The 24,302-nt window shown below is 42.5% G+C and overlaps 1 protein-coding gene across 13 annotated transcripts in view; it reads right to left on the reverse strand.

Moving 5' to 3' along the window:
- magi1b (membrane associated guanylate kinase, WW and PDZ domain containing 1b) overlaps positions 1-24,302 on the reverse strand; it is a 172,378-nt gene that overhangs the window by 81,144 nt on the left and 66,932 nt on the right. For 11 of the 13 annotated variants that reach the window (XM_078167298.1, XM_078167301.1, XM_078167297.1 and 8 more), the window contains exon 2: positions 14,525-14,641. In XM_078167298.1, the coding sequence (XP_078023424.1) occupies positions 14,525-14,641 (117 nt within the window). Of the gene's footprint in view, positions 1-8,987; positions 9,126-14,524; positions 14,642-24,302 lie in introns of those variants that run through there. The other 2 variants (XM_078167318.1, XM_078167313.1) reach the window with 2 other exon arrangements.

Raw genomic sequence — 24,302 nt, forward strand, 5'->3', positions numbered from 1 at the left:
CTTTATACTAAGAGGCATTTCTGATATTTTGTCTACCCTCATTGATATAAACTAGTGCAGTGCCCATTTACAACATCAGTGTTTCCCACAGGATTTTGGGAAACCCCCGGAAGAAAATTTTGAACATTGTAAATTGAAATTGAAATGAATTTGTATACAAAATGTACAGAAAGGTAAAATAATCAAGTTTTGAAAAATTATTGCAATTTCATTTTGTCTTTAATGTTATTATCTTATATTATCTTTGTAATATGATTATCTTATATAATGTTATTACTATCCTAAAACATTCTCCAGGTCCTCTGTAACTCTGCAGGACTTATTGCCACCCTGCCCAGCAGCAGTACCATGGCGAACGGTCCCTAACTGCGGGGAGAACGGAGCAGGCTTCCCCGGAGGTCCGCTGCTTTTCCTGGTCCCTCTTCTCCACACTTTGGGCTCTAGTTTTGCAGACCGGGCGATGCGGGGGCGCAGTGCACCTGCGCTTCGCCAACTGGGTGCGGCCAGGCGGATTTTGCAAGTTTGGCACACCGTGTACGCTGGCGCAGCTACTCGTCTGTCCCACCTCCGTCCCTCCTACCTGCGCAAGTCAGAAAGAGGGAGGAGAGAAGGCGTGGAGTGGGTTTTACACACATCACACCAATCAAATGAGCCCCTCTCCTCGCCCTTAAATGTGCCGCACGAAGGCGTAATGAGAGTTTACTCAATTCGCCATGGCAGAAGAGAGCAGCAGCGTCAGACGGCCAAACTTCTCCCAGGAGGAAACTGATGTTTTGGTCCGGGAGGTCTGCTCGCAGTGTCCGAATATACGGAACTGCGAGCAGACCTCCACGGGCTGATGATGCAAAGGTAGCCTGGGAGAAGGTCACCACAATTGTAAATCAATGATGCGTTTCTCTCGTGCGCGCGCGCTCTCTCTCTTTCTCTCTCGCAGTCTCACTCTGTTTCTTTTCTTTTGACTTTTCTAAGATGACAGATGCTGAATATATACTCCCTATCTGATGCTGTGGCTGTTTGTGGTTGGCTGAGAGGGATGTGAACTCATTAGTTTGCAGTTGTGCTAATCAGATCAGGTTGGGTTTCCATTATGCGTGCCAAACGTGCCAAACGGTGCCAATCCCCTTTGATCTGACATCAGATGTGACGGGACAGTCGATATAGAGATACATTTATGTGCTGATTGCAGGTAGTTGCATTGAATAGTGGTTTTGTGGCTATTTATTGCATCGTTAATGTGCCTGACATTCTGGAAACCTGCCTGTGAGGTTTTGGTGACGTGTGCGCACTGTCCGCCGGTCAGCCAAACTTCGGCTTACACCGGCTGCGCTCCCCCTGCGCTGACAGTAGACCTGGTTTCAGATGGCGAGCTTTTAGCGCACCTTCGGTGAAGCCTTTTGGCACGAAACTGTCACTGCGCCAAGCTGGATCTGTCGACACCTCCCCCTGCTGCGCCACCACACCCATCTCAGTGCACCTCGGTCTGCCAAACTACCAAACTGAGCGCGCCTCGGGTTGCGCTGCTCGAAACTAGCTCTGCGCGGGGTTCGCCACCCTGTGCTGCGCCAGGAAACTAGAGCCCTTTGACTTATTTCCACCCAGCCGACAGTGGGACTTATATTCATTGTGCCGACAGTGGCTTGGAAAACCGCCCATAACCGTGTCACATGGGGAAGAGGGAAGAGGGAAGGCGGCTGGAGTTCCTCCAACATTTGCGGTTAGATTGTCATATATTTTTATTGACAAAAATATAGGCTGCTTCGGCTGATTTTTTTTTATGCACACATGTGCCCCTAAATATTTTTTACAGTTCGCACACACGTATTTTTAGTTGAGTGAAACGCTCGCACTGTCGAGCGCTGGATCTGACAGCCTGAGCACATCGGCACAAAACGCTATGGCGTTCGAGATATTATTTATATCATGAGAAGTCAATACTTTCGGCAGCCTAAATCTTTTATTTAGAAACTATGGCGGGTCAAATTAAACTATGGCGGGTCGCCATAGTTTCGTTAATTAATGGGAAACACTGAACATGCCTGTTCGGTACAGGTTAACAGACCTGTTACTGCAGCTCGCAGCTTTCTCAAGAACTGCTCGTCCAAACAACTTTACACTCCACACTGAGGTTCCTTGGGTCATGAGCAGTGCAACTGCCACAACGTAGTTGCGCCCCAGTAGTAATGCCAGAGTATTATGCAGGGTTAGTTAACGGCTAGCAGTTTGGGACAATTTTGGGGACAAGGGTGTTCATTTTGAAAGTTACATCTCTAATCTAGAGTTTGTGACAATGTAACAGCCCCGGTCTCTCTGGATCTGTTCTTGAATGTACTGTAGCCACGGATGTATACAGAGAACTGGATACAACAACGGAGGCAGTGCTCATTCATTTTGATGTACTGTAAGTTGCTCAGTGGCACATGAAGCCAAAAAATTTTGAGGTCGTTGCACGAAATTTCCCAGATCATCCGCATTGTGGGACCCATAATGCAAGCACACTGCAGACTCCCTCCGGCTAAGCGGCTTACTTCTAGTTCTTCTAGCTCTTGATTTCTACGGAATAGGAGTCAATTTTACTATCATCACGTGACTGGGACGGGACAGGAATCCTAGTGGTAATATTGAGCCAGCAGCTATTGCCAAGGAATTGTGTTGTTATTTGGTGCATACAGTAACATCATAAAAACAAATGAAATAAGGGCAAAGTCCCCCATCAGTCAAGAACATAAAAATAGAAAAATTACAATAGAAATTTAAAAAAGATCCTTGCTATACTGAATAGTTGATTGAGTATGCTTATTTGTAATAGGCCAACATAAATATGCACTTCTGATATAAATAAGTGCTATGTTCTATATTTTTTAAGAACACAACACAGTATCGGGAAGGGACAGGATTTTTTGTTTTAGTCGCTCATGAGATTGGGACTGGACAGGAGATTTTTTTTGTGGGAGTGGGATTGGACAGAAGTAAAAATCTCCCATGTCCCTCTCTATAATGCACTACTATTAAATATGTCTTGAAGATCTCAAAAGCTTGCACTTCGCACTGCACTTTCTTGGGTCCTCAGCAACACACTCCCCAAGTCTGAAGTTGTTGGATGAACAGTTGTTGGAAAAATCAAAGGACAGACATACAAAAGAAGACTCATTTCATTTCAGTTAGATGGGAAACAAACTATTAGTCATACTTCTTGTTTATAACTATTTACTTTGTTTGTTTCAAGTAAAGGTTCAGTCCTGTGGTACTGCCAAAGTGTATATCTATTGTTAAAATTATGTAATATCTAATATATTGACATTATACACAGTTAATTGTGCCCTCGTCAGACTAAAAGGTGTCATTATCTGCAAACTCCCGTAACAGGTGAGGAAACACAGTATGAGCCACCATTTCTATAAATGGAAATGAACTTTCTCCCATTTGTCCAAACAGACTCAGACGCAGAGAGGCACAAATAAACATCCACATTTAGAAAAACATCCTATACTGCCTGTTCTGAGGCAAAGGCATAATTTGCTCAAACTACCTCCATGCCTACCGTCCTGCATTTGTGTGCAACAGTGTCAGTGATTGAGTGAGTGTGAGTGGGTGGGGCAGCGGAGGCTATGAATTTGGGGGTCTCCACCCATCCTTCACTCTCTGGTTGACAGCATTCCTTTGAATCGTCCTAATGCTGTTAGCTATACAAAAAAAAATCCCCACCAGCATCAGTTCAACTTCTATTGTTTCCTCACAGCCTCCCACTGATCAACCTGCAGCATGCTGGGATCCCCTTAACAAAATGTAATTAAACTGATACGGGTGTGGCCTTTGGTTTCTCGTCCCTTCTCAGTGGTCATGCATATAAACAGGAACTGAAAGACTTTAAACTCAAGATTTTAAACACATATAAAGGGGAAGGACAGCAAAAATGGGAGGGAAGATTTCAACGTATATCACAATATATCTTAAGTTAATGTAGCCTGTCCAACATGCACAAAATAACACATAAGCCTTACAGAAATTTAACATTGGTGATATACACTTAGTCATGACGCTCCTGGCTCTAGCTCAGGCTTACCTAGGTGTAGAGTCTTTGTTTACTTTGGGGCATGCCGAAGAAATTAAGAGAGACGATTTGGACCAGGTGTGGAACCGCAGTTCAGGAAAGATGTTTCTGAGTGCTGTGAGGAAGACGTATGATGGAGTTTTCTACTTTTCCCTCTGAGGTTTTGGTTCAAGTTATTATCAACGTGTTTAATGTCTATAAATGAACTGTCAATGGAGTACCAATGCTAAGCAGTGTCGAACCATGGACAGCGAGCTGACCAAGTGGCAGTCTTCTGATTTGTTTTGGAGCAGCAAGGCAACAGGTAGGCTCAAATCCCTAACCTTTAGCCTGGCAGCCAAACATTCACTCTAACATATACAGTACAGGCCAAAAGTTTGGACACACCTTCTCATTCAATGCGTTTTCTTTATTTTCATGACTATTTACATTGTAGATTCTCACTGAAGGCATCAAAACTATGAATGAACACATGTGGAGTTATGTACTTAACAAAAGAAGGTGAAATAACTGAAAACATGTTTTATATTCTAGTTTCTCCAAAATAGCCACCCTTTGCTCTGATTACTGCTTTGCACACTCTTGGCATTCTCTCGATGAGCTTCAAGAGGTAGTCACCTGAAATGGTTTCCACTTCACAGGTGTGCCTTATCAGGGTTAATTAGTGGAATTTCTTGCTTTATCAATGGGGTTGGGACCATCAGTTGTGTTGTGCAGAAGTCAGGTTAATACACAGCCGACAGCCCTATTGGACAACTGTTAAAATTCATATTATGGCAAGAACCAATCAGCTAACTAAAGAAAAACCAGTGGCCATCATTACTTTAAGAAATGAAGGTCAGTCAGTCCGGAAAATTGCAAAAACTTTAAATGTGTCCCCAAGTGGAGTCGCAAAAACCATCAAGCGCTACAACAAAACTGGCACACATGAGGACCGACCCAGGAAAGGAAGACCAAGAGTCACCTCTGCTTCTGAGGATAAGTTCATCCGAGTCACCAGCCTCAGAAATCGCAAGTTAACAGCAGCTCAGATCAGAGACCAGATGAATGCCACACAGAGTTCTAGCAGCAGACCCATCTCTAGAACAACTGTTAAGAGGAGACTGCGCCAATCAGGCCTTCATGGTCAAATAGCTGCTAGGAAACCACTGCTAAGGAGAGGCAACAAGCAGAAGAGATTTGTTTGGGCCAAGAAACACAAGGAATGGACATTAGACCAGTGGAAATCTGTGCTTTGGTCTGATGAGTCCAAATTTGAGATCTTTGGTTCCAACCGCCGTGTCTTTGTGAGACGCAGAAAAGGTGAACGGATGGATTCCACACGCCTGGTTCCCACTGTGAAGCATGGAGGAGGAGGTGTGATGGTGTGGGGGTGTTTTGCTGGTGACACTGTTGGGGATTTATTCAAAATTGAAGGCACACTGAACCAGCATGGCTACCACAGCATCCTGCAGCGACATGCCATCCCATCCGGTTTGCTTTTAGTTGGACGATCATTTATTTTTCAACAGGACAATGACCCCAAACACACCTCCAGGCTGTGTAAGGGCTATTTGACCAAGAAGGAGAGTGATGGAGTGCTGCGGCAGATGACCTGGCCTCCACAGTCACCGGACCTGAACCCAATCGAGATGGTTTGGGGTGAGCTGGACCGCAGAGTGAAGGCAAAGGGGCCAACAAGTGCTAAACACCTCTGGGAACTCCTTCAAGACTGTTGGAAAACCATTTCAGGTGACTACCTCTTGAAGCTCATGGAGAGAATGCCAAGAGTGTGCAAAGCAGTAATCAGAGCAAAGGGTGGCTATTTTGAAGAAACTAGAATATAAAACATGTTTTCAGTTATTTCACCTTTTTTTGTTAAGTACATAACTCCACATGTGTTCATTCATAGTTTTGATGCCTTCAGTGAGAATCTACAATGTAAATAGTCATGAAAACAAAGAAAACGCATTGAATGAGAAGGTGTGTCCAAACTTTTGGCCTGTACTGTATATGTATGGGCAGCCAATATCTGGAAGCCCGAAAAGAGAGCAGGGTTCAACGCTAAGGTTTTTTTTTTCACTTGCCTGATCAGGCAAGTTGGTCAGAGATCTACTTGCCCGAAGTCAGTTTTTACTTGCCCTATAAAAATTGTTTAATTTAAGCGGCTATCAAATAACAAAGACTGCAGTTATTTTTATGTTATGTAATCTTTATTCACACTGTATTTATTAATTAAATCAACATATGTCATGTATTGTAGCTTCATTCCTACACAAAAATGACAGTGTCAGGGCTTAAAGTGAAAAATTTGTCAATCGTTCTCCGTCTATAATTTTGCGCCCTACTTGAGCCATGCCCACCTCTATTTATTTTTCACCCCTCTCTCCAGTTCTGCTTTATTAACACCGGGTTTAATATATTTTGCTTCCATCTCTCTGCCCTGCTCTACTCTACTTCAACGCTACTTAGCTCTCTCTCTCTACTCTACCGGTAGACTACCACATCCACTTGTTGCACAAAACGCACATAGCAGTGTTTCCCCTAGGATGGAGTTGTAGCAGCGGAGGTGAAGCACACGCATGAAAAATAATTTTCACATGCGTGAAACTTTTTTGTATGCTTGCAAAGCACAGCCTGCTGGGATGTTTCTATGTATCTACTGGCACCAGAAGGGCTCTTTAGGACTAAGTACATACAGTACATTTGTGCACAGTAATGAGCAGGTGAAATGTCTGTCTAGCTTACATATGAGGTGTCTCAAGATTTGGGAACATACAATTTTATTGAATATAATAAAAGTTAAAAGTCACATGACATGCTGCTGTTTTGTGCTATGACCTATTTAAGTGTTGGAAGTTGTTATTTACGTGACAACGCCTGAACGCAACACAAGCTCAGCACGTGTGCCGTGCTACGCTGCTGTGCGAGCAGCGTAACAGCAGTCTGTTGGTTATTTACACACTGTCCATTTCAATAACTTTGTCAGCTGACAAACTGCACCGGGCTCGGGGTCAGGTTTGGTCAGGAAAATGCGGCCCGAGCCGCTCTAGCGTGCTCACCTGTGTGTGTGGTGGAACTCCGCCATGCGCGATACAGAGACCAGAGGAGAATTGTTAACGCGTGACCATGTAGAGACAGAAATGACACGATGGCATAACACCATAAATAGTATATTGTTATGTTATTATATGAAGCGTCCATCGCGCAAAATAATATCAATGGGGGCTGTGGGCAGGACATTGTTACACAGCTGTGCCTGTGACTTCAGGCAGAGAGACCGCTGTATCAGAGCAGAAGAGCACGTTTTAAAATACATTTATTTTATCAATTAGTTATTAACTTTTGCTATTTTTAGCAACTTGCCCGATCGGGCAAGTGAGTTGTTAGTTTACATGCCCGACCTTGAGTTTTACTTGCCCCGGGCAATCGGACAATCTTTATTGTTGAGCCCTGGAGAGTAAGCTGGAAGTAATAGTACTAAGCACCCAGGGGTGTGTTTGCCATGACAATATACTAGATATTATATCTTCTTCTTGTCTTTCAGCTGCTCCCTTCAGGGGTCGCCACAGCGGATCATCTGCCTCCTGATGGTCTTCGACCAACAGTCGTCCAATTTCCACCGGTACACTGCTGGTCAACAGCACTGGAGGCGGTCGTTGTTAACCCGGGCCTCGACCGATCTGGTATGGCAGACATGTTTGTTTTCGGCATCATTGTTTTGGCACAAGTTAAACACTGGATGCCCTTCCTGACACAACCCTCACCATTTAACCGTGCTTGGGACCAGCATCAGGAGTACACAGAAAGTGGCCCCCAATGGCTAGAATAGAGTAGATATTGATAATCTACCAGCTAATAACAACAGTGTAATAATACATACTTAACCATTTATGAAGAAAAACAAGTCCACGCCACTAAGTATTAGTAGCCTAACAAGAGTTAGCAAGAAGCTAATAAAGTTGCCTTACAAAGAGTGTCTCCTTACTTTTACAGTGTCCACTCAGGTCAACAGAGAGTCAATCCTTGTATTTATCAGCCACTCCCAATCCTGGATTTACTGTTTCAATATAAAGGTTGCAGCCAACTGTGGCCATCATGTCAGCTGTAAGGTGAAGTTCAGTGTGGAGTAAAGCAAACTTGGCTTTGGGATGGTGTCATTCAACTGAGAACTGGTATGACAGGAAGGATCTGTCATTACAAAGACATGTGCAAATGTGCTTACCTAGCCTTGACAAAAACAACATCCCTTGTGTATTGCATGGCAAACAGCGGACACCGGCAGAGTATTTGACTGACATGCATCATCTCCCTGCCTGATGAAAGTCAACAAAGCCAAAAGAGTCTCAAGTTCTAAATCTTCCTTTCGCTTTGTTTCCCTTGTCTCCATTTACCACCTTCTGCTGTTCAGGAATGGCACAGGGAGTGAGAGCATTTCTTTTGTTCAGGTGACACAACGTGATTCCATCTGTGGATACAACCGAACCAGCCCCAGAGATGCTGCTTTTGTTTAAACTGTAGACACACACACGCACAGGCAGGAATCTGCCCAAATCAGATGGCACAGTGAAGTCCCGAACAATCACAAGTCATACATGTATGTTTATGTTAGCATTACTGGCTAGCTAGAGCCAGCCTTCATTTGAGTGTGAGAGGGTGTTTTTGCATCTCTCCGTTCCCTCTCTCTCTCCTTTCCACCCATCCCCCCTTCTTGTCCCCCCTCCCACACCCAAACTCCACCCCACCCCCATCTCCATCCCCGCGGCTTCAGCCCCCACCTCCCTCCGAGCCGTCCTCTTAGCCTATATACGGGTCGTCAAATCGTCTATGCTGCTAGCCCCACAATTCATCACACACACGCATGTGAGCACGACCCCTCTGCAGACCCCTCGCTCATTTGAGAAGCGAACGCCAAGCCATCAGCATCACAACAACCACAGCAGACAACACTGCTACTTGCCTAGGTGCAGGAGAGAACAGAGCTCCCTTTTCAAGGCTCGTAGACACAGACTGCTGAGCTTTAAAATCAGGCACAAGTCTCTTCTTCTTCTTGCCACTGCTCCGATCAACTGGCAGGGAAAATGAGCAGAGAGAGGGAGGAAAAGCTGTACAGAGGGAAAGAGGGAGCAGCAGTGGCGGCGAGAGGACGAGAGGCAGCGGTGCCATGAGTTGGGGGGGTCAGGAATGAGAGCAGGATAGAGAGGGGGGGTGGATGGAGGGTTGGTGGGGATAATGGGAGATTGGGAATGCTGAACGCGCGGATGGGGTGACCACAAGGGAAGCCGACGGACGCCTCAGCAGATGGGGGAGGGTGAGAGTGCTGTGCTTCAAAATTTAACAGGGTTATGGGAACAACTGGCTTTTTGGAGATGTGAATGAGGAGACTCGTGTGTGTTTACAGCACATCTCATGAAACTGGTACATGTTGAGAGAACAACCTAAAGGTGGGCAGCTCTGGTGAACTTCACTGGCATATGTAGACTGATTCTTCAGTGTAGCGTTGTCAGCAATATTCATTTATCCATACATTTCGATTCTGAATATTTCAGTCCCCTCTTGTTTCGTTGTTGTGGTCTGAATTGCCTGATCCATGGTAGCTTTTCTAAAAAAAAAACTGCAACGTGAGGTAGTCATTTCTCTGACTGTCTATTTATGACCAGCATATAGTATACATGTTTTGGAAGGGTGGCATGGATGTGGAACAGTGTGATAATTCACTCACTACCACGGTGAACTGTGTACAATCCCTGCTGTGGTGCTTACAGCATGGCAGTCCAACAACCAAAACTGGCAGTGCTCAAAAGTGGGAAGCCAGTGAGGGATAATGTCCATTGCTTCCTTTGTTACTCCTATTGGTTGTTTAGGGCACTAAGTGAAAATAAACAACAGCTAGATTATGATGCACTGAATCAGAGAAGCCCAGGCCGACACCTGAGTTAGCCGAGACGATGACTGCATGAGGAATCTGCCACTCAAGAAAAGTGGAAAAATGTCAAAGCTTTTGTGTCTTCCATTACCACCCAACTGAAATGAATCTATCACTGACATATTAATTAAAATAATATTTCACATACAAGCTTTCAATTTGGAAAAATGTTTTTAGAATTCAAATATGTGTACATATTTTTTACTGTTGCACAAATTTTTTCTCCAACTGCAGCTGTAACTAGGGCTGCCACGATTAGTCGACTAATCAATGACTAATCGACTATTAAAATAATCGGTGACTATTTTAGTAGTCGACTAATCAAGTTTGAGTCATTTTTCATAGAAAAGTACTATAAAAGTACCCCAAAATACTCTTACTGCAGCTTCTTAAGTTCAGATATTGGCAGCTTTACACACTCTCCCGTGACAGTGAACTAAAACCCTTTGGCGTGAATATGAAACAAGACATTAGATGACATAATTTTGGGGTTTGGGCGAGACAGACCAACATTTTCCAACATTTTAACGCATTTTTCGATGAAATGATTAGTCGACTAATCGAAGAAATAATCGACAGATTAGTCGACAATGAAAATAATCGTTAGTGGCAGCCCTAGCTGTAACACAGCTGAAAAACAATCAGTATTTTCAGGTATGACCTGTTGACCGAAGCCAAAAATGTAGGGCTCAAAACACGTTTTTTGCTTATACATGCGCTTGTGCATTCAGCTTTTAACAGTATGCACCAAAATGCTTTTACTGAACCATTTGGTGTATCTCTCCTTCTCCTCAGCACTACCACCACAACCACGGGTCATAGAAATCCAACACTGACCACTACAACAGTTTATTTTCCTTATGACAATTCAAATATGAGGAACTCTAAGAGCTATGAGCATTACACTGAAGATTTCAGGAAACCTCTGAGGAAAAACATTTATCTAATTCATAAAAGTTTGAAAATGACGACATTTATAACGTAATTAAATATCCTTTGCAACGACTTTCCATGAACAGTAATGTACAGTTTTGTATGCAATCGTATGTTGTTGTGGGGAAATTTTTGGCGTAAATCCACTGAGCTTCTCAGCAAACCTAATACAGAAACTGTTTCTATCATATTAGCACTTTGCTGATGACGTTACATATTCAGCGAGACTTATTTAATATATGATGTGTAATACATTGTTGCCATAATGCGAGTCTTTCTCTGTCCTTTTGGCTGCAAGTACCAGCAGGAACAGACGAAATCCAAGCAGCAGCCTACTGGACAACAGTGGTCAAGTGAGCCATAAAACACTGCAGTCAAATTAGTCACCGTTTGTGCTGCTACGTCCTGTCTGTCCGCGTGCTCCTAGTGTCCTCTTGTCCTGCCACAACAGTATCGGTTATAGATTTGTTTTCACTGTGTGAGAAAATGGACGAATAGTGTAAGAGTGTGTGACAAGTGTCACTTACATAAGTGGCTGCCCTGCACAACATATTGTCTGTACCAATTTACATGCACCGGCGCATGTAGAGCTGAGAATTATGTGCACAGCTCAAATTTTACGTGCACCACTGTGCATATGCATGTGATATTTTGAGCCCTGAAATGTTTCATTTTCTTATTTCAGCCAAACTTAACAATTACATTTGAATTTGGCTCAAATTAATGAAGTTTAATAGACCATTGTTTATAATATTGTGTACCAGAGTGGGTCACGTGAATGTACAGAAGAGCTGGTTGAGCCAAGTTACCACTTTGCCTGAATTAGAGGCAGGAAAAGCCCCAACATCCACACACTTCTCCATCTGTTTCCCCACCTGCTCGCTGTGCACTAATCACACCTACACATGCACACAGACCATGCTTCAAACAACCTTTGGGCATACGTTGACATGGACACACACTGACCTCTCACAATCACAGGCCAAAACAGTCACAGCAAATCCATCTCACTCATGCCTTACCTCTCAATACATAAAAATGCTTTCCTACACAGTTGCTGTGTTGGCCTTGTATTATTCTGTGAGTGTGAAGGGCAGAAGAGAGTACTTATTAATGGACTGTGCCGACTGTAACATGTCCTCCCATAACACCAAGTAAAAAATTAAGCCAAAGCACATTATTTGTAAATTTAATATTCCAGTGAGTCTCACACTCCTCTAAGAGTGCATGACAACAACAAAAATAACAGTCCTATAAAACATATGGCCTGGGGAACACCTTCATGCTTTGTTTACTGCAAACAACACCATGGTTTTTTACTACTGTGCCATGGACCACTCAGTGATTAAAATGGCCATTATGGCCAGACCCCCATCCTCCACCACTGTCTGGCTGACATATGGCAGTGGAGGTAATGCAGATAAAGTCCCTTAAACAAGCCCCCTGAATACAGATAGTAATTTGCGTGAGAGGGCCGCGAATAAACTAACTGAAAAGCCACCGGATGAGAACCATTAAAGGAAAAACATGGGTTTGGAGAAATGAGTGGGGCTCCACTTCGAGTCTGAAATTAACTGCAAAACAAACAAAAAAAATAATCCAATATGCTTTGGAAAATGTATGGTGATGGAGAAAGTGCAAAGTAATTACAGACACAAAAGCTGCTTTAAGTTTTGATCAAGTTTGTTTACACGGGATTTCATTTTGATACTACAAATATGTGTTTATTGTGGAATGTATGAAATATTGTTATAGGTCTAATGAGCAGTTGTGGAGTATATAGAGCCTCGTAAAAGACATGAAGCTGCTGTACCACAGCTGCAAATACTTGGATTCAGTAAATATTAAAATGCTGTAAAGAAAGTAGAAAAAAAAAGATACATGAACTTGCACACAGCCCAGTCACTTCTACTTGTTTTGTCTTTTTCCTCTGTCCATCTTCAAAAGTGTTATGACCATGATGAGCCTGGCTGTGACTGGTTCATGTAGACTTTTTGATTGGGGTTCTCTTGTTTACAAAGCTACTGTTGGCCTACTTCCCGCATACTTATGTGTGTACATTAAGCAAAAAATTGAAAATGGCTATGCTTGTTCAAAAAACATGTTTTTCTTGTCTGTACTAAGGGTATGTACACAGTTTGGCAAACGAGCATTTATGTATGCAGCTCCTTGTGGAATCTTCTGCAGAATTGGGTCCTCTCAGCTGTTTTAAAGCACTGTTGCAGGATTTTTGTGCACAATCTTATATGCCAATATCACAGTGTCTCTCAGCTGATCTTTGTAATCACGTGTAGTTGCCGTTTTTGTGTTTTTATGGTTCATACTTTTTGGCATTTCTTTGTGGTAATCTTATTTAGTGTTTTATATTGCTTGATTTAGAGCTTTACATTTTTATTCTGTATTTCTGTTCTATGTTGTCTGTAACTTATGTTGCTGCCTGTCTTGGCCAGGACACTCTTGAAAAGTTGATTTTAAATCTCAAGAGGTTTTTCTGGTTAAATAAAGGTTAAAAAAAAAAAAATACGGGATTGGTATCATGCAGTATGGTGTCTAACCATCTCCCTGTTTTATCTGTACCCCCACCCTCCCTCCTCCGCCCCCACCCTCTCCCTCACAAAGGGAGTTGCACAGTTTTCGCCTTTATCACTCCACTATTATGCTGTTACTGCTACAATGCCACATCCTTAGCACCGACGGCATCTTCAAGGGTTGCTTTTCATGGAGGAGAAGAATAAAACACTTCAAATATCTGCTTCAGCTTTTGAGCAGCAGCAGCTACAAGAGAAATATGCAGCATCAAAAAACAAATGTGCCTTTTAGATCTTTGCTATATCGACAGTCAGGAGGAAAAAAAAGTCAAAAGACGCGGGCCTCTATTCCTGGATTACACAGCAAGCTCTGGCAGAGGAGATACTGGTTACTGATAGAGGGTGAGGGACTGAGATGAAGCTGCAGCGCCCATAATTGCTGGTGCTATTGATCCCCTGGACATGAGATAACTACCAGCCTGCTCACTGTGGAGTCACCAGACGTTTCCTCTAACTGATCAGACAATATTAGTGAAGCAAACACCGTGCTGAGTGAATGGATGGAGGGTGGCCGATTTTGTATCAACTCACTGCTTGTTATCAGCTTGTGAAGCAGGCGGAGATGTCCGTTTTGGGATGAGAAGGGATGATGTGTGATAAAACTGATCAACATGAGGTTAGTTCCAAGGAGGATATGAAGTAATCAGTTTGGCTAACTGCACCGCCAATATTGGTCAAAATGCAACTGGAACCATCCGAGGATCTGACTGAAATAATCAGGCTTATTTAGATAACCATCCAAAATGTCTGTGTGAGGCAGTTACACTCACAATCATTACAAGGATCTAAAACTGATCATGCCCGGAGCCAAGACAGTGGCTTACACTGACCTCACCCAAGGGGGTTTTTCATGACGAAATTCACAAAATAAATTACTTTTTTTGGAGCCACAATGATGTTTAGTGGGAACTCACACAAACAAAGTGTGTAAAGCCAGCACATCAACAGCAACTGAAAGAATGGCTCATATAAAAGCCAGGAAATGGAGAAGACAGAAGAGCAGCAGATAAAAAACAGGAACAGGGAAGAACAGGATAAAATGGGACTCACAAGGCACGGCGTGACGGTAGAGGTTGTCTCGGATGGTCTGCTGCAGTTCGTGGTCGGGCGAGGATTTCTGGAAGCGCTGGCTCAAGTAATGCTTCAGGTCCTTGTTCAGCTTACTTCCTGTCATTGTGGACACAAACAGGGAAGCATGTGGTAACTACATCAAAACAATTTTTAAAAAAAGGTGAGCAGACATGAGAACGTAACAAGAGTGGAAAATGGCGCTTTAATAATTCACAGTGAAGTGTCAAACGGCCACACATTTTGGCTCCCACAGAAAGATATACACAAGTTTATCCTACAACCACGGCAAAGCTAGATGCTGAGTAGCATAGCCGTGAATTATACACTTGCCATTGTCACTCAGAGGGGTAGCTGGCTGCAGACTATCCCTCTCCAACCAGTCAGGGCTAGCCAAAACTAAGACTGCTAGCACTACGGCTAGCACTGTGAATCAGCCCTCCTACTGCTACGCCATCTGGACCTCAGACACACATTAGGCTACTGAAGGGCAGCGCGGCTGGAAAGTGTCCGTATGTGTGTGTTTCAATCTGAATGTGTGTCTTTGTGTGTGTGTTTGGTCGTTACAGTGAGTATCCACATTACAGGCGGTGCTATGTGTCTGCAAACGCAGCACCAACACTATGACAACATAACAGAAAGAATGAGTGGCAATGTACATTATGATGTCACACAAAAAGAAAAATGAGGGAATTTACCTGATGAATATGGCAAAACCATGATGTAAATCCAATAATAATACCCCTTCAGGCAACAACAAACATCTTATCACGTTCTATGTTAGGTAACGTGTTCAATTATTTATTATCCAAATGATTTATCTCCCATCTTTGCATAGCTGCTGCTGAGACCATTTTTAGTTGTCTTGGGCAAACAACCAGTCATAAAAGGCCCTGGATCCTGTTTCCATGGAAACTGTGTGTATGTGTCTGTAGGTGTGTGTGTGTGTGTGTGTGTGTGTGTTTAATAAGATGATTGAGATTGTTAGCATAGTACAGAAGAGCATTCTGCACTGGTTGGCAGAATGATTGTAGGTTTATACAATGAAAATACAATTAAATCACAACACGCACATCCCACAGACATGATATGACTGCTTTTTATTTTAATGTGACCCAAGATGTCTGTCATTCAATATCAACATTAGCAACAAGAGTGGGTGAGATGTAAAATGGTCACATTACTACTTATCAGATTGTCACCGTCTGGTTTGGAAGCTGTCAGGCTCGCACTGCAATTAAAATGTCAATATACAACCCTGGTGGAAATCCATCTCTACAAATGTTTTCAGAGAAAAACACCTACTGTGATACTTTTAACTTAAAGCGACAATTCCCGAAGATAAGTATTTAAATGCTTGAATATTGTGTCTTTATAAATATATATTTTTAATTTTAAAAATGGATCAATTGGATTTTCAGAGGCAAAGCTCTCAAATGAATTAATATTTTTTTTAATATAAACATTTCCAGGCTTGATACATTTTACTGTATTTTATTGTTAGAAAGTAAAATTTGTTTTATGCAAAGGAGTGGTCAGAAAGACGTTGGACTTTTATGTCAGACAGATGTTAAACTTTGGTTGAAATGAATATCGGGTTGATGATATTTTAAATGTCTAACAATGTTAAGATGTCACATTGTGTGCTAAAATGATGTTGTTTTGCAGAGGTTGGGTTTTGTTCTCCATACCTTACACCTAAATGTTGTTAATCTATGTCAAGCTAATGTTGGCATGAGACGTCAGCATTGTACGTCAAATTAACATTGGCATTAGATGTTGTCCTGACATTGAATATTGGTAACCAAACTTAAATTCGACCTAATATCAATGTCTAGCAACATTGGTGGCCAGCTGGGACAACTCGTGATAACTTTAGTGAACGCAGGCCCATGTCTACAACCATATTAGACTCATAGACACTGTGGCTGTTTGGTAAACAGTTTGAAAGGAAAGGCTGAATCTTCGCCCCACCGTCTAAGCTGCTCCTGGCCCTGTCCCATATCGCTGGTTTGTAATCCTCACAACAGGTCACAAGCCAACGCTCGAGCCAACAGAGAGCCTAATGCACGCCCTGAGGGGCTCCTGTACACAGAAGTTACTGGAGAGCAATGGGCATTCCTCGCAAGCAGACCCCCAGCTGGCATTGTGACCCTGTCTGAGTTTTGGATTTGGAAATCTGTAACATGATAAGCACTAAAGATCTACCAAGGGGGCCACAAAGGAAGAGATGAAAGTCCTGCTGAGGAGGATTCAGGCATCGACAACAACAGATAGGTCCTACACAGTCCATCCAAGTTCATCAACACCCAAGATTAACATTTGTCTCAATCCCCTGCAGAGTATTTCCCTTTATTCACATCTTCACCAATTCTAGCATCACCACAATGTCTCGTTACACATATTTTCCCTGGTATTGTTAAAGGGCCACTGCAGTGATCTTATTATTGCGCTTTCAGGAAATTGGGGGACTTGCAAGGAAAAGACTGTAAACAGAATTGTCAAAACTGATGATGAAGAGGCCAAAACATTCATTCTGTTACTCCATAGTGTGGGTCAAGCTCCAAAATTGCTGAATCATTTTTGGTCACAGAAGCATCTCTAGCATCTTTGGTCACAGACCGAGGGCTTTTTTTGTACTTTATGTTGATCAAACTGGCTTGTTTACGGGCAAGTAGTACTATGCCACATGGTACATGGGTTTACAATGGTGAGCTGTGTCATTTAGTCTGACCCTTGAGCCAATTATGACCTTGTAAAATGTTCGATAAAACGCCAAGTTAACTTATAAGACTGATTATTCTGAGTTGTGACAGAGATGAGTGAGCTTTATAGGTTGGGTCAAGTTAGATGAGTTTTGTCCATTAAAATAAAGGGATGCTGACGAATAAAAAAAGGCTGGCTATGTGCTATAATGACAAAAATAATGAAATAATGATACTATTTTGTTTGGTAAAATGTTCTTAGCACTTACAGATGAGCCACAACTTAAGAAAAAGGAAAGAGTAATAAAAAAAAGTTAATGTCGTACAGTGGAAAATGTGAACAGTGTTTAAGGAAGTTAACTCAGGCCTCCTGGGTGGTTGGTTGATCACTGGCATGCAAGCAACAGCACCTCAAGGAGCTATTACATAAGCTTTAATCCAGTTCTGTAGATTCTGTCTTCCCCTCACACTCTCTTTGTGTGTGTGCTTATCTTGATGAAAACAACATTGTTTTAATGAAAATGAGCAGAAATCCTTCAAAGGCACAGCAGTGTGAATGACGGGGCCTGGAAAAAAAAAAACGCTGCACTGATGAATGAGGGGAAGGTAATCACTTAGGGACGTGTTGATTCAGTAGATTGCGCTATCTGTCCTCCCACCGTTTTTGGCCACTTTGCAGTCATGAAGTGCTGACAGAGAATATCGGGATGCCTACTGATCAGCACCTGGTGTGAATGTATTTAACTGTAAGTGCCTGACATGGACCAGGTTGGGATCAACACCTGACATTACAGTGATGATGGATTTAGACATAGCATGAAGCAGTTTGTCCAGTGTCATAGTTCGTGGATTATTAGGTCACCCATAATGGACAGTTTAAGTATTTGCACACTGCATTTAACAGTGTCCTCAATGCCCTCACCAGGAGTGGAAGATAACTGACCACTAGCTTTTCACTGGCCTGTGCTTAGGTGTTGGCCAGGACCAAAGTATGCATGAGGTCTGGGAGTCAACTCAAACTCATTTTGCGGCTACCCAACACAATATGTTGTTTCTGGTCTGAGGTCAAATACCTTTCCACCACATTTCCTTTCTCTTTTCTTTTTCCTCTCCACTCGTTAAAATAACAGCAGACTGCTTTAAAACCACTCTCCTTAAGTGCACCCACAATGTGTGGATTTCAGTCTTTTGCTTGGCTCCGAACTGGGTCTGGCTTGATCCAACCAAAGTACAATTACAGTCCACTGTGTTGTCTTAGAGATCAATATTCTGTGGATGCTTTACCAGCAATCTGTCAGTCATCTGTTGTGCAAGAAGGTCAAGAAGATCACCACTCACCTACATTTAAGCCTATAAGGCAGCTAGTCAGCTCCGTCAAACCAATGGCGAGTATGTTAACACCATAAGCCCATTAACTGCTACTCTGGTGCCTCGCTTTGTTTTGATACTGCGATGACAAGGCATGCTGCCCCTGATGTTAAACAAAGGGAACTGTACTGATCCAAAAATTGGATGTAAGCTGACTTGATAAGATCAATCTAAAAACAATATAGACCCAAGATTAGGGGTGTAAGAAAATATCGATACACTTGAGTATTGCGATAATATGTTCTGTCATACTGTATTAATTCTCAAACCACTATCAATTCTTTCATTTTTAATTAATAGAGTGGTAACGTTGACTGTGGTGGTATATTCTTTATACTGTAACAGTTTTCCTGAAATTAGATTTAAAAATCTCAATATATAAACTTGCTAATAGTATTGCAATGCATCGCAATATCTAGAATCGTAACCCCGGTATCATGATACATATCATTGTGTCAGATACATGCTAATACAAAGCCATAGCCGAGATGCCTAAAACATAGATTGTTCCTTTTATAGCTGAGATTTATATTGGGTCTTATCGGTACAGGTGCCTCGTAGTGGACTCATTATTCCCTGTACTTGATATCAAATATTGTGTAGCACATTTTTGACGTACAATTCATGACCAGTTCCAGGTGGCTGATCATGTGTGTAGTTCATTTTTTAACTGGTTGATTATCTAAATACAGTTGACTCACGGGCAAGAATAGGAGGTACGCAGGCAGCAGGGCTTGGTTGGGAAAACATTTGGCCCAGCGGCCACACGCCCAAATCCCTCTGCAAACAGATAATTAGAAAAGACATATCCTTCAAACACAGCCCACCTGTTATAGATTTTCCATAAGCCCCCTAAAACAAGCAAGATTTTTAGAAGGAGACACGCAATCCATGGCAGAAGGGAAGTGGGGGAGAAGGGGTTTATGAAAGGGAGGGAGAGAGAGGCAGAGTGTGTCACACAGAAAGCACATCAGAATAAGCCACACAGCACATCAAAAGAGTTTTAGACACAGCCGAAATGTGAAAAGCTCCACTACTTTCCAAGCATCTCCCAGTGAGCCCACCCCTGCACCCCTCAGCTCTGATCAGCCAGCCAAGGCCCTGCTCAGACATGCAGAGCCAGACATGGCACCAGCCAGACCCTCCGCTAGCAGTTGACATCTGTATTCACAGCGTGGAAAAACCAAACTTCACTGAAACTCGATCCTCCTGCTCGTAGTGGGAAAGGAAAGGTTTGACCGATTTCTGCTCATTTGGAAATGGCAGGAGTCACGGAGTTGTGCAGGCCCTTTGCGCTCCAGACAAGCGGTGCCATTACATAGCGGAGCTTGCTTGCTTTCTTGCTTGATATTCAAAACCTACAGCTACATTACTGCTACATAGATTTCTTTATATGACCTGACTGCCATTCCTGAAATTAATCTTACTTGTGCGCACTGTAGAAACGTAGCCAGGGTTGTCGATTCAAGACCTGGGCTCAGGCCAGAATCTAAACTTACTCTCACTTCATTACTTCACTGGAAGAAGCCAAGTAATGGAAGTTTTGCATGCTGTATGTGTAGTTCCAAAGGAACATTCACATGAGAAAGAGGATCTGGGTTTCCCTCAAATAATAACTTACAAGCAGATTATGCATTTACAATTTTGGAGTTTGACATTTTGGTTTAGTAAAGGATCTGAACTACTGGATAGACTGCTGTGAAATTTGGAACAGGCATTCATGGTCCCCAGAGGAGGAATCCAGGTGGTTTTAATGATGCCCTGACTTTTTCTATCGAACCACAAGCAGGTCAAACTTTTTACTTATCCAATGATATATCAGAACATCTACTGGATGAAATGGCACGAACGCTTGTAAAGACATACATGTTTCCCAGTGGGTGTACACGACTGATTTTAGTGATCATCTGACCTTCCCCTGACTTTCAGATCTGGCTTTCCATCTGGCATGAGGGACCACAAATGTAAACCATGAGTTTGACATTTGTGGTTTTGAATGAAATGTCTCCACAAGTACTGGACAGATTGTGTAGACTGCCTTAACTTTCCAGCTAGTGCCATCATTAGGTAAACATTTGAAGATGTCCAATACTTTGTCTTAAAAGAAATCACACTCCCATCAACTATTCTTTGTGTTTACTGGCAACAACTGTCAGCACACTAACACACAAATAAGTAAACTTGGTTAACATTATACCTGCTAAGTATCAGCATGCTTTAAGTCCAAGCGTCATTACGATACCATGACCAATACCTGTATCCTTAAAATGGTACCAATACCAATGGAGTATTTCATTTGATATCTTTTTTTTTCTACTTAATTCAACACCCATCACGCGAATGAAAGCATTCAGTTGCGTAAAATGCCACCTGACGCCACAGGTGTGTAGTCTTCGGTGGCATTTTAGTGTAGTTTTAAACATCCATCCATCCATCTATCCATTTTCATCCACTTATCCAGGGCCGGGTTGCAGGGGCAGCAGGCTGAGCAAAGCACCCCAGACATCCCTCTCCGCGGCAACACTTTCCAGCTCCTCCTGGGGGACCCCAAGGCATTCCCAGGCCAGATGAGATATGTAATCCCTCCAGCGTGTTCTGGGTCTACCCTGGGGCCTCCTACCAGTGGGACGTGCCCGGGACACCTCCAGTGGGAGGCGCCCAGGAAGCATCATAGTCAGATGCCCAAACCACCTCATCTGACCCTTTTCGACGCGAAGGAGCAGCGGCTCTACTCCGAGCTCCCTCCGGATGTCTGAGCTCCTTACCCTATCTCTAAGGCTAAGCCCAGCCACCCCACGGAGGAAACTAATTTCCGCTGCTTGTATCCGCGATCTCATTCTTTCGGTCACTACCCAGAGCTCATGACCATAGGTGAGGGTTGGGACGTTGATGGACCAGTAAATCGAAAGCTTCGCTTTCCGGCTCAGCTCCCTCTTCACCACAATGGACCGACGCAGCGCCCGCATCACTGCAGTTTTAAACATGTTGGTGGCATCTTAGCATGTTGAACTGCCATCTCTGTCAAATACACCACGCTGGACTTCATCACACAACAATCTGTATGGCTTGTAGCAGCTGCAGTCGTGGGCCAGTCACACGATGCATTTAATCGAATAACACTTGCGATCATGGTGATTGGCCGTGAGGAAAGCATACAAATAGTCATTTTTTTCAAGATCTAGGTACAAAAAGGATCAAATGCAGGTATTGTTTGACTGGAGAAGTTTCAATACTACTTGGTACTGGCTTATTTCGGGTACCAACTGAGTACCAATACCCAGCCCAGGCATGTTTATATTGTCATTGTGAACATTCTAGCATACTGACTTAAGCATTTAGCTCAAAGCACATAAGCATCACAGCTGCTAGCATGGCTGTAGACTCTTAGTGTTGTTTAGCTTTATTTGAGACAGCCAAAAAAGCCTGTACAGTAAGGGTTGTAGAAAACACAGGGGAATGTCATGCTTACTAGTTTCTATTTAGAGGTAGCATTGGTAAAAATTACAGTGCATGACCTGCCCTGACATAAATCATCCCACTTGAAAAGCTCTTTATGCTGAGGCATCTAAGAAATGTTCTGACTTCAATCAGCACACTGGGCAATGGTAGACATAGTCACCCTCTTAACACAAAGCACCAGTCTAAGTGACAAAGCAGAAAACACAGTCATATGCCAGAGTGCCAGCCTGTTTTACACTTAGCCAAGTCAGATTTGGCAGCACCACCATGTTTGGCTGGGCACTGAGTGTTGTATCGATGTAGAATACACAAACAGTCTGGCATACAAGGTAACAAACAACTTTTTTTTTCCCTTCCTCTCTTCAATTGTCTTTTTAACATCAAAGGACATGTTGCCAGGCAGAGGCTATGATTAGAATAAAGTCTTCTTTCAGTGGGCTGTTTATTGCTAAATTTAGTTACTCCAAAGTGGGACATAGTAAAGAAGTGGGCTTTAAAGTCAAATGGATTTGTGCCATTCAAACATGACCTACTACGAGTTAAATTTAGCTGTGAGACATACAGAGGCTGTCCAAAGTCATGTCTTAAGTAATCAATTCTAAAGTGAGCAGTCCATCCGTGGCTCTAGTTAATCAGATAATCAGGGCTAATCACCATTTAATTGTTTTGACCAGCAGCAGCAATCTACAGTTAACATTTTCATCACCGCTGATCAGAGCTTAACCATATGTCATAATCATTAGGGGGCATGTAGAGAAGTAAATCTGACCCTTGACCAGTCATTAGGCATCTTATCTTTATCCTGAGCTTGTTAAGTGCAGGTCCAGGTGATGACTGATGACTAAACCTCCATAGTTGGATCTGTTGACACAAGCAAAGTTTATGTATGATGACTGACCCACACTGCAGCCAGGTGAAATGCAAAAAATACCTTTTCTATAAGCTCTTTTAAGTAAGGCAGCTGACAAACTACAAATTTAGTATCTCTTTGAATAAGAAGTCCCAAACCATACTGCAGAGATGTAGAGGCCAATCTCTCATATTCACTGAGCGGACAAGTGTGTGTGTCTGTGTGAACATCCCTGTCTCTGAGCTCAACACTACCCCCTATGTTCCTCTATTAGATGTGGCTTGCATCACGCAGCAATGGCCGGGCTCTGTATCCATAGCAACAGCTGCCAGATGAGTGTAGACTGTGGTGAGGGTGGTGATGGTCGCAGCCCGTCATAGTCTGCTGCCCCCATCTGGACAGAGAGGATATTACAAAAACAAAGGAAAGCTCTCTCTCACAGAAACACTGAGTTTTTAGGTTAAACGTGCTCCCCTGTGTAATGTGATGCACTTTACTTTGAGGATTTTAACGCCATAAAAACAACCACGTGCAGGGTGCCTAATGGTGTCAGATATTTACATTTAATACTTTTTAAGACTTTCTCAAGACAAGTTATAACCAAATTTACAACTGATTTTTTGATAAATCATCTTTTTTTTTTTTTTTTTTTTTTTTTTTTTTTTTAAGCATTGTATGTCAGTATGGAGATAAGTAGTATATATGTAGTAGTAATATATATGTAGTCCTGTGCAGAGGTAGGTTTTATGTAGGAATATGGTTATTAGAGTAAGAGAGATAAATCTGGATTTTGCCAACAGGGTAACATTGCAAGGACAAAGTAAAAAGACACTATTAGAGGCAGTGGTAGGTTTTAAAGATCTGTGACATAAGAAAAACTTTCACCCAGAGGAGCTTGATTTATTTTTACAAAAAGACATTTAGAGGCGGATAATTTCATTTAGATTGAATGTTTTTGGCAATAAAGTCCTTAGAAATTCAATTTTAAGACTGTTGTTTTTTTAACAACCTTTTTTATTGAGTTTTTAAACATTAAAAGTGAACAGTAACATTTCAACTAAGAAAATAAGTTTAATATCCCCAACCCTGGCAAGAAAAAAATAAATAAATACATACAGTACAGGCCAAAAGTTTGGACACACCTTCTCATTCAATGCGTTTTCTTTATTTTCATGACTATTTACATTGTAGATTCTCACTGAAGGCATCAAAACTATGAATGAACACATGTGGAGTTATGTACTTAACAAAAAAAGGTGAAATAACTGAAAACATGTTTTATATTCTAGTTTCTTCAAAATAGCCACCCTTTGCTCTGATTACTGCTTTGCACACTCTTGGCATTCTCTCCATGAGCTTCAAGAGGTAGTCACCTGAA

The sequence above is a fragment of the Epinephelus lanceolatus genome, chromosome 1, assembly GCF_041903045.1.
Source record: "Epinephelus lanceolatus isolate andai-2023 chromosome 1, ASM4190304v1, whole genome shotgun sequence".
NCBI lineage: Eukaryota > Metazoa > Chordata > Actinopteri > Perciformes > Serranidae > Epinephelus > Epinephelus lanceolatus.